This window comes from Poecilia reticulata, linkage group LG12 (assembly GCF_000633615.1).
Source record: "Poecilia reticulata strain Guanapo linkage group LG12, Guppy_female_1.0+MT, whole genome shotgun sequence".
In the NCBI taxonomy this organism is placed as follows: Eukaryota; Metazoa; Chordata; class Actinopteri; order Cyprinodontiformes; family Poeciliidae; genus Poecilia; species Poecilia reticulata.
Genome location: NC_024342.1, coordinates 20,304,430 through 20,320,106, shown reverse-complemented (window position 1 = coordinate 20,320,106; position 15,677 = coordinate 20,304,430). Strand labels below are relative to the sequence as shown.

Here is a 15,677-nt window from a genome sequence, read left to right as displayed (position 1 = left end):
GGTAAAGGAGCACAAGAGCATAAAGACCTAAATCTCTCAAAGCTGCTCACTCTTTCAACTCGAGCTTAATCTTCTTTTAAACTTTGTTGTAACCTCCAAGAATATCATTGGTGCCCACGGCTTTATACATATAAGGATCAATATAGGTTCAGATTTCAACTGCATGCCTTTTTGCTCAAGGAAAAGGTCCTTTAGGCCACAATAATTATTCATTGTCATTCTGCAATTGCTCAATTATATGAAATATAATTACTCACCTGGAAATGTCAGATCATCAGCTGACAAGTAATTGGATCTGCTAATTTGTCATGATTGATGACAGTTTTATTTCTAGAGTTGGTGTTATGCCTGCTCAAAATTTAATCGGTGGCAACCACTGTGCCAAACTAAACAAGCTGTCAATCTCAGTATGTTTTCACAGTATGGTATGTGTAATTTCTGTAACATGTAACAGGATTTAAAAAAAAGCTCTGTTCTTAACACGACTACCCACTGAGCACCTTGTCAAATAAGGAGATCTGACACACAATTGATTTCCCCCCCCCTTTTTTTAAGCAGAGAATTTGCTTAAAATTCTCTGCATGTGTTTGTGTTGTCTTTGATCAGGCATTCACAACACAGCTTTTAATGCAGAAGCTTACAAGGATATTTTAATAGTCTCATTTCAGCACCAAGGGCCTGGAGTTTTAGGCTGAAAATACTAAAGGTTATTTCATTTCTACTTTAATCTCTGAGATTAAAAAATTACAAAACATAAACACATGAAAGCCAGCAGAAACGTGAATGGAACCATCAGGCTCTGGTATGATAGTGCTTCTCTTTTCTGTCTGGTCATATTTTTCTTTGTAAATATTTCCAGTAAAGTAAATTTGATATCTTACAGAAGGAAATGCTGCAAGGGCTTCAAGTTTGTAATGGGCCAGTGCATTCCTGAAGGTAGGAAAAACAGTTTGGATGTCACTTTTCAGGATCCTGCCAAAAATATACTAGGTTTTTGGGCTTATTAGTGTCTAATCTTTTTCAGTATCTTCTGTTACTTGCTTTAAAGTTGTAATAAAGCTGTGTTTTGTCACCCTATCATCCTTTTATTCTAGATTATGATGTATGCGCTGGCGCCCCCTGTGAGCAGCAGTGTACAGACCATTTTGGCCGCGTAGTGTGTACTTGTTACTTGGGTTACCGTTATGACCGTGAACGCCACAGAAACCGGGAGAAGCCCTACTGTCTGGGTAAGATCTAACAATGCGTAGCAACAATAATAAAGGGGATATTCTTCAGGGTGATGTTTGATGATACCAATGCGAACAGCAATGAACCAACCACTCAACTGATACTGTAATACAAACTACCTGTTGTCTTGTAGTCAGGATGTACTGAATCCATTAGTGTCTAGGGAATTTTGATATTAAATGCAGAGCTAAAGTCAATGTGCATGATTCTGTAATAAGTCTCATTATTGTCTAAAAGAGTGAACACTTTACACTGTGGTTTTTAACGCATCCTTCTTTTTGGAGATAAACAATCTGGTCAAATTCAGCAGTGCAGGGAGATTAACCATAATGTAGGGTTTAACAACTCTTAAAATATGTAATTGAACAGCAAGAGAGGGACACTGTAGTAGTCGATAAGGCATGACTAGATCTTTGGATTTTTTTTGCTATCCAATTTCTTATAGAGGTTTTTGTATCACATCCAATGTTTTTACTTTGTGATAGTAAGAACTTGTTTTCTTATCTGAAGAATAAAGAATGTCTTTAAAAACATTGCTTCACTGTAACAAAATATGAAGTTGCCTAATATTAAATATCAACTGAAAGTCAATAAATTTATTTGGTGTTATCTGTCCAATATTTGCTTCGTTTTGCATGAAAAACATTACAAATTGGGAAATATGTTACTGTTTCAAATGCTTTGAAATCCCCTGAGTTGGATTTTTTATATGCCTTAAAGTTCAGAAATTCCTCCTCTATTCAAACCCTCTTCCCTAAATTTCAATACTTAAAAAAAAATCTAAGTTGCAAAGATAAAGTAACATATTTTCATAGCATTTTGTTTTGCTGAGTGCAAGCACGTTGAGTGGATGTATTTTAGTCAACATTTTCTTTTCATTTGCTGGCTAACTCCATTCTTGCACTTCAACACGCAGACATTGATGAATGTGCCGACAAAAACATGAGCGCCTGCTCTCAGATCTGCATCAACACCGCGGGAAGCTTTAGGTGTGAGTGTGAGAAAGGCTATTTCCTAGAAGACGATGGGAAGACTTGCACCAAAGGGGAGAGAGGTGAGCGTACACATCTTCTCATTATTCACATCAAACAGCAATGTGGAGAAGACTGCACAGTGTTTTTGGAGGGCGATTGAGAAAGAGATGGGGAGGGGAGGGGGGCACTACAAACATAGACACCTGGTAGTCATTAGACATCACTGCCTCTTGTGCATGTCAAAACAGTTCAGCCACCCAAACACGCGGCTGGCTCTTTGACTCCTGGTCTTCTCATTTTGCTGGATACATGTGAAGGAAACACAAAACGTCCAGGCGATAAAAACATCTTTTCTGCCCCAGATTTACTTGCCAATGAAGCAGTGAAGGCCTGCAGATTTGCTACTTCCTCCCAGGAGAGTGTCTTCCATTACCTACTATAACATTTCAGAACATGCTAAGCAGTGCAAAAATGTGGTGGGTGAAATTATGACCGTGCTACGTGTCCTGCTGCTTCGTAATTTAGGGGAGTGAAATCACATTCAGACATTGGCACCCATCCATTGTATAGACAAACTTCGTTAGTTAAGTTTAACAATGTTTAAGCACCCCGGAAAGCAACAGCTTATGCTTGTCATGAGCTAAATGGAAATGTTAATTTTAATATGTGAACATTGTTCTGTCAAAGTTTTTATTTTGAATTAGTGTAGAGTAGCTACAGTTGGGGTTGGAGTTTCAGGAAGGTGGCAGCAGTGAAAAAACTGGGGGTAAGAGTTTAAGACTGCAATTTTTCATCTTTATTCAGATATTTCTAGATATTTTTAACTTCCTGAGTGAACTCATCTGGCTACATTTTTATGAAATGTTTTTTTGTTATATGTTTCTTTTATACATTATATGATTTTTCCGTGTCCGTGTTTCCATGTCCAAGTAACAAGTATTTTATTTAATTTTTTCCAATTTCCCAGCAGTTCATCTCTTTGAGAAATGTGATAATTTAATGAATGCTGGAACTTGCTCTGCCACATGTGAAGACTTCCTCCAGATCAAGATGGCTGTGCTGCAACTTAAGCAGAAGGTATGGGACAAGAGAAAGGAAACATTTGTCTGGCAAAAGTTAAAATTGAAGTCTATTTTTTTTCCTCATCCACTTCGTCAGCACTTGTTTTGCAATACACTTTAGAGTTAGTGGCCAAAAAAGCTCAGAGAAAAAAATACCCGTTAAGGAATTTTGATTTAGCTGGAGCATACTCCCAGCAGTATTACAGAAATGACTGCAGGTACATATTAACAACTCTCATGAGGTCTATTAATGCAGTTTATAACCTAATAAAAAGTTAACACTTTAAAAAAAAATCCTTGGCAAATAGCAGGCTGATGCATTACTCCTACACATGAGTTGGGTGGAAGTTGATACAAAAGTCAGCTGTGAAGTTAACATGTCCATCTGTGCTACTACAGACGTCTGAACTTTTCTGAGCATGTGTCTGTCAGTAGCAGCGTTCAACACTCAGCACTGTAACATGTAATGTATTGCTTCCAGCTGTGTGGTCTTTCCATGCTGCGTATATACGGTTCAGCATATATTAAGAAAACATCATGAAAAATGTTGTCTTTGCTGATTACTATGTAAGTTTACAACATAAGCTGAAGGGTATTATTATATGGTAATAATTACAGGGATCTTAGAATACACATTTTAAAACACCAGTTTGTCTGCTCACATCTTTCAAAGTCATCTGATTTCAACGAGTAAGCCGCAACTTCACCCATTTTGTGTGTGTATCCTTGTGGGAAGCAATAAATGCAAGTTTATTTCTATACTTTGAAATAACGTCCAAACATTTTTAATTTCAGTGATTTAGCTTGTGTGTCTTTTTTTTTTCCACCATCCTTTTTCCTTCCACTCAACTCTCTATGAGTATGTTTACATCAGGACTATGTGAATAGCCAGCTTCTTTATGCAAGATTGATTTAATTTATATTTCTGAGAAACTGATTTTGTGTTTGTTTGTAGCTGTAACCTATGTTAATCAAAATTAACTTCAGTCATTTTATTTAGTCACCAGCAATTACCAAAGCAGAATGCACAGTAGTGACACAGTTTTCTACAGAGTTCCAGTTAAGCAAAGGTGTTGTGCAGGGTTAGATTAAGTACGCTTTCTAGTGAAGGGGATATGCTATAAATTGTATTCAAAAAGATATCCCTATAAGGATACGTCTGTAATTTTGTTTCTGTTTTGTATTTGAATGCAAACTCACAGAAAACTTCAAAATCTAGCAGCAGTTCTGAATCCTAAAATAAACTCTTGCAGCATATCAAGATGTTCTACTTATTACCCAACTGGGACTGCCAAGACTACAAGATGTTACACAGATCAAAGATGACTATTTCCAAGGATGCTGCTTACAATATAGAGCGGGGAATGTCCTGGTCATGCTGCATAATGCAGATGTGTTGCCTTGCCTCCATCTGTTTTGGTCATAGTTTGTTACGTGGTGCAGCTACAAGATCGACTTTCATCTTTAGGCAGGGTTTATAATTGTAGCAAAAGTTTTACATGATGTTAGCTCTACAGTGTGTAATTTCCCTATAATTTATGAGGGTACAGACCTTTAATATGAAACATTTAAGGACAAAATGCACTTAATATAAGAAACAAATACCCCATTAATGTATCATTTACTCCCTAATCAATTCTTACCGCAATTCATTTTTATTATTCTTTACCCACCTCTTTTCTAAGATGGCATTGCTGTCGAACAGTGCTGATGTCCCTTTGCAGATGACGAATGAGAAAATTATGACATCACCTGTATTTTTACCAGGACCTCCAGGTTCCCCAGGGCCTCCAGGTAAGAATGAATTTGTGTTCAATGTCCAAATGCATCCAAATACATGTGGAAAGTACTTTGCATTCAGAAAAATCACTTGGAGCCATGCAAGCATGTCAGACTAATCTGTCTTGTAAATCCTAACATAAATGTGCAGCTGAGATAGTCTGTCATGATTAAGTTATAAACAGACCACTTGCTGACCCATTTAGTTTAGCATTTTCCACATTAATACTATAGCTCTTTAACATCTATAAATCCCGCTTGATTTGACTAGGTTTTTGTTGTAGGATAGCAATCCATCATAAATTATTTGAAAACATTTTTTCAACTTTAATGGTACGTCTTTCATAGTTCAAATATATATATATATAACAAAAACATCCATTAAATTTTACAAAATATTAAAGGGGCAGCAACGATTCAGCTGGGTGGACCTAATGCCGCCTTCGAAGTGTAGCTTCTCCCCAGATCTGCAGCTGTCAAGCTCCCAGGATTGGCAGCTGCACCTTGAAGGCGGTGCAGCCTTAATTTTCTTAGGTGTCCAACTAACTTCAATTATAACTCTCCAAGCAAGAAGGGCCTACGTTTAAATCCTGACCTGGGATCTTTCTGCATGGAGCTTGAATCTTCTTCCCATTTCAGTTTTCTCTGAGTACTCCAGCTTCTTCCCACGGTCCAAACACATGACTGTTAAATCAATTGTTTCTCTTATGTGATGTTAGGAGTGAATGTGTGGTTATTTGCTGTTACCCTGCGAGGATTAATGTAGAAAATGGATGGTTGGATAAATGTCCTACTAGGTTTTTCTTCACATTTACGTCCATTACCATGCTCTAACTCATTCAGAAAAGTTGCAAAGAAGGACCCCGTTATACAAAGGTGTCAGTCTTTGTACTGACACCTTTGTACACCTTTGTCTGTTTTATAAAGTCTATAAAAACAGACAGAATTAAATTATGAATATTTCTGTATCAGTCTGTTCTGACCTAAGATCGTCATGAGGTGAAAATAAAGAGAAGTGATGTTCTACATTCAAAATCAACAGATGTCAAGTATAACAGAGGAAAATTATTAGCTTCTCTTCTACATGTTGGTTGTTTGCCTAAAATATTAGACAAGTTAGATCCTTGGCTCGGTGGCAGCAAAAATCAACCTTTTTAGGAAAGTGGTAGCAGATGCTTTTTTTCCAGTGATAAATCACAATTGCATGCAATGTGGGGTTCAGATACTTAATAAGGGTCAGGGAGCATCCAATGATTTTCACATGGAAGGGGAACTGCTCTACCTCCCGACCTCCAGCCTCATCACAAAGGGTATCACAGTGTTTAAAAAAACATGAGTATCTGAACCATATGATAGATGTCAAAGCATGTCTTCAGAACCAGAAATGTCAACTCTACGTTGACTGTAGAGAAAATGTCAGCAGGTCAACATGTCAGCTAAATTCATAGTCTAGAAATGAAGATGGTTCCTAAATATCTTTGACCTTGAAGTAATCCTAGAGGGATTGAAAAGATTAGATCCACAAAAGAAAATGATATCCTAGATGACTGGCAGATTTTAGTCTACAACAAAGTGACATTTCCAGTGTTGGAAATATTCTACATGCCATTGATGGAAAGGATCCAAAACAATGGATGGTTTACAAACTCTGCTTTGTTTCTGTCTTCTAGGAGATACAGGACCAGTCGGCCCTCCAGGATTGGCAGGGCCCCCTGGTCCACCTGGTCCTAGGGGCTTGATGGGACCAATTGGACCAACACCAGACCTGTTCCACATCAAACGTGGCCCTCGAGGACCTCTGGTCAGTTTATATGTGCTTTCTTTTATCTAGAGTAAATCTGTATGTCCACATTTTTCACAGTTATAGCTCTGCTTTTATCTCTGTTGTATGACAGTTTATATACTCATTAATGTCAGTAGTGCATCTTTGAAACTCCAATATAATATATCTCTGTCTGAAAATCCTACTAGACCAACCAGAACTTTGTCTTGACATACAAGATCTCTTAGGCAGAACTGCTTTAAAAAAGAAGCAGATAAACATTGTTACTGCTAATGATTTGAGCAATGTTGCCAGTCGTGGTCAGCTCTCTTGAAAAGTAGATTTTTAATCTCAATGAAACACACTTGGCCAAATAATGGTTACATACATACAATGCTTAATGGCTTTCATAACTTCTAATCAAAAACGTCTTATTGTTGCTGATAATTGTTCAATTTAGTACCTAAAAACTAGAAGTACATTTTGAGGTCATACTTTTGAAGTGAAAAATATTACATGGAATTAAAATAGAAGCAACAATGAGTTCATACTATTCTACTTCATTGCATTAGGATCAAAGGGTCAGATCAAGCTAAAATAAATGACACACTTTCTCATGGTTAGCAAAGACATAAATATGTAACTTTATTACTGACTATTTGGACGAGGCATTAATGCAATTAATATTTTCCTAAATCTTCTATTTGTTTCCTTCATCAAGTTGTTAAATATATTATTTGCATCCAAAGGGTTATTGCATGGTATTTGTAATATAGTACAGATGCATTATAGTACAAATAGTCCATTACAATTGGCAAACATTAACATCCTTATTGCTATTGACTTACTGGGCAGTTTTAATCTGATTTGTCTGCAAGACCTTTTCATCACTTCTTCTGCAAGCAAAAGGCTAGTGCTTTGGCAACACTAACACAGAAATCATCATGGCAATATCTGTGTTAGCTAATTATATTGCAATATAAGTCCTAATTATATGGCAAATTGCATCTCATATTGCTTGGATGCAATATGAGTAGAACCCCAAAATAGATTAGTTTAATACAGAGGAAATACTTCAAACTATGATTCCAGCTCGAGGTTGCTGCAGGGACCATACTGAGGGAAAGTACCCATTTTGAAAGAATTATCTGAGTGCTTTTTAACACTTTTGGATATTCTGGCACAAACCCACAAGTTAAAGCTCTTGAGAAATATTTTAATTAAATTATGGCTAGTGTGTTTTTTTTTTTTTTCCTCAAAAACTGCAAGGTGACTTATGCAGATAGAGAATCCCTCTGCTTCTGTAAAAGACCACCATCATGAGAGGTGATAGGTTTCTTGTGTTTGACCTGAACCGCTTTGCAATGAAATACAAGGCATACTTAAAAAAAAAAAGTAAGACATGGAAATTAATTTCTACTTTTGCCTGTAAAATAGATTGTTTTCTGATGTGTGGGTTTTACTAGACTAACAAATTGAAATAATTTAGTAGTCCTTCATTCTGAGTCAGGCACAGGGATAGAAAGAAAATATCTCCTCTTTTTTGACCCTCATTTCTGCTAGGTCAGAAAGGATGACACATGGTGATGGTAATAACAACAGAGTGCACCGAATCCATTTACAGGTTCAGATGTTTTCTTTGGCTTGCTCTGTTTTCAGCACTCGCTCTGTCCTGCTAGTGCAAACTGTTGGTGTTGAGGTGGAGGATATGAATCAAGAATGTTGAGGATATTGCCACCCAGACACGTTAGAAATCACAACATCAACACCCGCAATCAGTCATATAACAAGCTGCACAGAGCCAAATCATGAAGTCAGGCCCTGTGTTTTCACAGTGGAATGCAATCTGTTGCTTTGCATGCATGAGTATTATGTGTTTATGTAATAGTTAGATGTGAGTTTCCATCACATCTCTTCATATTCCCAGCCTGTTTATGCAGTTAAATCAGTCCACATTTTGGTGAGGTGAGGCTGAAAGGGCGTTGTGCTCTCATGAGGTTTTGGCCATCAGGTCACATGTGTTTGACTGCATGCAAGGATTTTAGCCTTGATTAATGTGTGACTCTGAGGCTATGTAATTGTCTGAATATTGGCGTCTCTCCCTGGACAATATGTTCACAAGTCTTTGAAGATAATTATTCAAATAAAGACATGAAAGCAAGCTTCGCCATTGATCTGAAGCCCCTCAAGAAAGACCCGAGGCCCTCAGTTAATCTCTCTTGGTAGATCATAATTGAAGCTTGCAGTTTTTGTGGTTACTAAAAGTGTGTCCATTTATCAAACAAAAACAAAAAATTGCTTGCTTTTTTTTTGCAGGCAGGACAATATTACATCTACATTAGTGAGCGACTTCAGAAACCAGTGAAGGAGGTCAAATATCCCTAAAATAATATTTATATATCTTCTGTTTCTATTTATATCTTAAAAGGGCCCCCCAGGAGCACCAGGGAGAGATGGCCTAAAGGTAAGAACGAATGTCGTGTAGTCATCTGATAATTTTAGGAAATATGCCGCTTCATCAGTAAAACTTCTGATCAGTATAACCCCTAAACAGCACAGAACGTTTTGGCACCAATATGTTTAACTTCAGCTTGTTGTATCATATCTTAAAATAGGGTAAGCTAACTTTATGGAGAAATTGGAAGACATGCCAAAACGATATCCCTCAACAGACAATTATCCATAATTATTTGTCTAATCTTCAGAGCTGTAGCTTGAGAATGACAAGCATATTGCAAAATCTAAGCTAAATGTTGCCCTGGCAAAGGTTTTCTGATGAAAACTTCACCACAAGTTGATACAAGTGGAAAGAACAAAGATGCCATGTCAAACAGAAGCTGACTTGATGCTGTGTAATCTATGAACCCGTCAAATGCAGGGGTTTGTTTTTCTAAATCCAGGTTTCATGTTTGTCCATAAAGCATGTTTGTCCATGTATTCTGTCTCTGCAGAAATATGCAGCCCAGCTCATGAAAACATGTTTTTATAGCTTTCTTTTTTGCAAAGATCCATTTCATCCACCATTTGTCAGTGTGCCACAAAGCAATTTAAAAAGAAATATGGAGCTATATATTATGGTACATAAGGTGAAGTTCAGATTTTTTTCTACAGAAGCGAAAGCCTTGTGATTCTGCAGGATGTCAAAATCAATTTGAACTGAAAAAAGCCAGCTCAGGTAGTTCAGACAGCCAGCTCTTAAATAAAATCTGACATAAAGTGGCTTGAAAAAGACAGTGGCATGTTTGTGATGATTTAAAGAAACTAAATGTGAACTTTTGAATTCACTCAAAAGTCACCATATTATCACCATATTAGAGAATTTGAGTAGGCTAAATATTTAAAAAAAAAGATATGACATTTACATGCTGTAAAAGCTTATAAATCTTACTATTGATTGCTTACTAGATGAACTGAGTGTATGGAAAGACTTAAGTGCATATTTTCTTTATTGACGGAATACCTTGGTATACTCTCATTAATTTGGGATGTTTGGGTGGATAAACTGGAGAATGATGATAATCTGCCTGACTTTGCTACAAATTCAACCCATCTGCCAAAACACGTGTAGACTCAGTATGACCCTGAGCTCCCAAAAATGTTCCTACACAGTCTGAAAAAGTCAAAAAGAAAAAGTACAGAATTAACTTTTTTTATTATTTTCCAGATGTGGATAAATATAGGAACATGAAAACTGACTATGGAAAAAAAAATGAATTACATCTAAAAAAAAAAAAAAAAACGATCAGTATTTTAAGTTACTGGTTTCAAAAAATTAACTTTTGATTTAGATGAGCACTAACTTGGCATAGATGCCCAAAAAGCTTTAAAACGTTCATATATTGCACTCAGACCTGTTCTGTGCTGTTTTTTTTATTTGGAACCCAAAGTTAATAAAACTTTACTAATTTTGAAGCAGTTTTTAGGTCAACATTTGTTCATGTTTTCAGTGTTCTGAATCTTATTAAATGGGCAAGAAATGTGTAGAAATTTCAAACGATTGTGGAAAAACCCTGTGTCGAACAATTATAACAATTAGAAGAGTCCATATTACTCTGAATAACAAACAGCATGGTTGCTTCCTTCTTGACGTTTTCGATGTTTTTGTTCTGTAACTTAAACAGTTCCAGGTTTATGGTGTTTTTTGGTAGATGACTACCGCTTTTGGTAGTTATCTATCACTTTAAGCATTTCTAGAAATACAATTGAGGAATTGCGGTGGCATTTTCCACTCAATGACCTATAAAGCATCCTCTTACACAGGATTAGGTCTAAACACATTGCAAGATAACAAACTTTACAAAGAAAAGGAAAAAAAGAGATGCTAAAGTGTTGGACTGTTTTTGTTGGCTACATTTAGTCAAATATTTAGACTTTGCTTTCAGAACTGGAGAGGATGTAAGTTACACTTTGGTGCTAGTTTTGCACTGAGCTAAACTTGAATCTCAACCCTGCAAATAGAGGTGCTGAAAACAGCCTAATGAAAATAAAAGGAAAGCTTTATTTATTTTTAAGAGGTCAAAAAAGTTTATTAATGATGTATTAAAGAATATCATCCAATGAAAATAAAAGTCATCACCATAAACCTAAACAAAAGTCAACAGTTTAGAAAAGTAAGAATGTATTTTTCAGCATCAGTACCATGCAACTGGTAAATATTTTACTGGAAGTATCGTCCTCTGGGTATGTTTTGCTGCCAGTAGAATTGGTAGATTGCCCGAAGTTGATGGAATAATTAAAGAGGAGGGACTGGCTCATAACTTCTAACACTTGGCATAACTTCAGACCATCATGGTTGAAACTTGTACGGAACTGTAACTCCAGCAGGACAATGATCCCAAACAGACATCAAAACTGATTGTGTAATGCATGAAGCAGCCAAAGTTACGGTTTAAAAACAATATGTCTACATTTTTGACCTCAGTTCTGTCAACAGTGTGCAGACTGTGCCTAAAGAAGTTCTTAGGTGTCACTGGCAAACAATCACTTTAAATTAAACTTCACTGTAATAGCTGAAAGAGTGCTTTTTCTGTAGTTAACCACATTTTGGTGACTGTGGGATTTGGAATCAAGCTTTGGCGTTCTTAGAGGCTTTAGAGCAAACATGGCAAAAATAAACGATTACTTTATGGTTTAACATTGTTTATATTTTATGTGTTTTTCGGGTTTTTAAGTCAGAATTATTTGTCCCTAAAATGATCCGGTGTCACTACTCCCAAACTAGCACTTTTATTTTTCCATCTTTCATCTGTGACTGGTCAGGTGGTAGAGCCGCAACAATAGGTGTGCATATTAGAGGAAAAGAGAAAAGGGAACAAAACAAAACGGGCACCTGACAGGACACACAGTGAGGGTGTCCTACCTTTAATGTCAGTTCAGAGTTCCCCCAGCTCACACAATCTATTGTCTGACCAATACTCAGATCAGTTGTTTTCTTTTTCTGGGGGACAATTTTGTTTTTTTTTGTATATATAGTCTTTTCTCTCTTTTCCTAAAAACACACCAGATGTGACTTTCCCAGCAGTAGTAGCAGAAGTGTGAACTTCCCAGTGCAACAATCCCATAGCATCCAGCTGGCTTTTTCAAAAAAACCAAACAAAAAGTAACAAGCTTCAGCCCCGCTAAAACTGCAATGCAACCGCCTGAGGTTTTAGAAACATTCTCCCATTCTACTTTCATTTGTTTCTTATTTCTTTTCTTAACAAAGCTCTACACAGCAGCTCCACACACACCATTCATAATTTTCATTAACTTCCCATGTTTCACTAACCCATTCTATAAGCTCGGGCTAACTTTGGCGCACCCCTACCAGTAAACCGTTAAAGCTGCCAATTATTAAAAGAATAAAAACAAATACAGAGGAGACAGCTACAAATGTGAACAACACTTGTCATTCAAGAAAACGGATGAAAATCATTGTTCTTACCTTGAACATCATAAAACTAAATCACAAGTGCAGAGTATCGAAATCTCAAGATACATGTATAGTTAAAAATGTAAAGGAAGGATAATTGTTTTAATAGACAGAGTCTGCCTTAGACAGAGTAGTGTCCTCGTGGCAGTTCATGCGTAATTTACATCTTTAAAATTCTATATATGTAATTTTTGTTTGGTTTTTTTGTTATTGGTGTTTTATCAATACTTTGAAAATAATAGATTGTTGACTGTTTTTATGTCTGGATTTTGTCCCATTAGTCCAGGCTTAGGGAAACAGCAGCCTATCTGTTCCAGCTCCATTTTTAACTTTTAGATAAATGTCTTTTGGTTTTCTGCCTGGTTAGTGCAGGAACATTAAAAAAAGAGTATGTCAACTTGTTGTTTCACTGCCTGTTTTTCTTCTGTCTTTTTTTCATATTTGCTGCATTTGCAGTATATCTGATACCCAGAGCATTGTTTGATATTCCATTTTCTGGCTCCCTGAACAGTTTCCCGAGGACAATATTATGACATGCTCTCATGCAACACCCCCACCCCGTCTTTTCTCCACTGTAATTCAACTAAACTAAATATTTGTTTTGTTTCCTCAGGGGGAGAGAGGAGCTCCTGGGCCTGCTGGACCACCAGTAAGAATAACACTTTTTATACTGATGATACACTATTGTAACAAGCCACTTTCATCTAAATCAAAAATTTAAGCTAGTCATTATATCAGGTGATAAAAGACATTGACCAACAAAGCCTATAATAGGCCACCGTGATATAACATGCAACCCACTGTATGCATTTAAATCAGGGAATGACACAAACAGTTGGGGAAACTTTTTTGCGCCGAATGAATGCCTTCACACTGTAATCCTGTTAGCACTGTAAGAAAAATATTATCACTGTAGACTAAAGACACACTGCTATGTAATTTATAGATTTTTGTTTCTTTAGAGTCTTCTTTATAAGATATTGTGCATAAAAATGGGAATTTAAAGAACAGGACACATTTTTTCTAAAATGATTTAAAGTTGTGAAAACAAAACAAAGTAGCTATAAGTACAAAAGGAGAGACGTGTAAAGCTCACTCTTCTTCCAAATACCACCACTGATGCATAACAATTTTTGGGGGGGAAACTACTTAGGATACAATTTCTTTCTCATAAAGAAATGCAAGGTTATGTAGACTTTAAAACCAAATTATAAGAAAGCAAATGCAGAGATCACTGTACTGATGAGTAAATCACTATTTAAAATGTCTTATCAAATTCATCAAGACCAAAAAGGGTGCTTATTTTCTGTTTTGTTTTCCTCATCTCGCAGGGACCCCCAGGATCTTTTGATTTCCTGCTTTTGCTGATGGCAGATATCCGCAACGACATCGCTGACTTGCAGAGCAAGGTGTACGGTCGGCCAATGCACTCTCCGGAAGAGGACATTCCTTTGGCACCAGACAGCTGGAGAGACACAGCGGACAGTTTGGATGCTGGATCAGGGGAAGATTATAAGGAACCTCAGTCTCAAACAGGCCGGTGGTCCAAAAGGAACAAGAAGAGAAAACCAGGGCGAGAGAGAGCAAACTGATCACTCATGCTCAGTTTGTTCTGAATGCTGTCAGGTGTAAATATTGAAGCGGTCTGCTTTTGTATTTAATGGTTTTTAAGAACATATTTTATGCAGTTTTATTGCAGATGTTTATTTTTTTATAAGACTTAAAATGGTGTTTCTGTCTTTTAACAAATGTAGGTAGACTTTGGCAGTATTTGTGTATTTTAGACTGTATGTTATGAGAAACTGAACAAACCAATATCTAAGGATTGATGCTCATCCATAATGTCAAAAGATGCAGAAAATCCACATAGTTGCTGCACTGGACCTTATTAAAGTAACTTTAATGTTTTTCATCCATAAAACGCCAGAATAATAATTTCAGTTAGCAAAGTAGAAGTTTTTGGAAAAGTAGCAGCACTGTTCATTTGACTGATAATCAACAGTATTTATGTCCAAATTAAGATTATTTGTGGCCTGAATGGTTGATTTAAAATGTAGTGTACATTTTAGCTTTACATAGATGTGCTCCAGTTATGGTCCTGTTGTGAAACAGTCCCTGCTAAAGACATCCTCAGTTTACAAAACTCTTTGCAGTATGTCTGAAAAACATTAATCTGAATTAAAGAATTATGCCACCTTTATTTTTTATATGAAAACAGAAATACTTTAAAAGTAGTGTCCAATTTTAATAACTGGATAACAATATATTGCACATGAAAAGATAGAACAAGCATAACATCATGATGACTAAATTCTTTGTTTAGTTAAGAAATGGCTCAGGTATGGAGAAAATAAACAAACTGTAAACATTGACTAATACAAAGCAGGTTAACTCATTAAAGTTCAGTTGATGAGTATTAAGGTTTTCTCCACAAGGGGGAGAAATCACATAGAAGACTTAAAGCACATATAAAGAGAAGAAGATAACATATTACAAAAAAATAATCTCTTTATATTTCATTTAACCTCTTTATATTTCATTTAACTTCTCAGAAAAATATGATTGCTATTTGATTAATGTAATATTTATTTTTCTAGAGATCAATAAAGACCAGCTCAGTCCTCTTAATTTAATAGAAAACTTGTTTCTGAGCCAGTACCCAGAAATGCAGTACCTTTTCACCATTGAGCATTTTACAAATGTATGTGATTCAAGGGAAAACTATTTTCAATCATTTCATATTTTATACAGAGAATATTTGATTTTGTAAAGAAAGATGCAAACCCAATATTCCTTTCCCTCAACTTTGTGTTGAATGAGAAAACCTTCATGACATGTTCTCCCCGTTTCCTGTACACCAAGATGGACAGTCTTCCCAGGCCTGCAATAAGAAAATGCTCATCCCTTTTGAGTCCACTAGATGGCAGCCTTCTCCCATTCTCCCTCAGACTCCGTAACTG

The 15,677-nt window shown here is 36.3% G+C and overlaps 1 protein-coding gene across 2 annotated transcripts in view; it reads left to right on the top strand.

Annotated features, from left to right (window-relative positions):
* The window catches only part of ccbe1 (collagen and calcium binding EGF domains 1), a 37,003-nt gene extending 21,658 nt beyond the window's left edge, over nt 1–15,345 (top strand). The window contains exons 3-11 of one of the 2 annotated variants that reach the window (XM_008424520.2): nt 884–936; nt 1,095–1,229; nt 2,147–2,284; nt 3,175–3,281; nt 4,951–5,059; nt 6,715–6,845; nt 9,235–9,270; nt 13,331–13,366; nt 14,049–15,345. In XM_008424520.2, coding sequence (XP_008422742.1) covers nt 884–936; nt 1,095–1,229; nt 2,147–2,284; nt 3,175–3,281; nt 4,951–5,059; nt 6,715–6,845; nt 9,235–9,270; nt 13,331–13,366; nt 14,049–14,309 — 1,006 coding nt within the window. In that variant the 3' untranslated portion in view covers nt 14,310–15,345. Of the gene's footprint in view, nt 1–883; nt 937–1,094; nt 1,230–2,146; nt 2,285–3,171; nt 3,282–4,950; nt 5,060–6,714; nt 6,846–9,234; nt 9,271–13,330; nt 13,367–14,048 lie in introns of both variants that reach the window. The other variant, XM_008424519.2, reaches the window with a different exon arrangement.
* Nucleotides 15,346–15,677: the final 332 nt, after the last annotated feature.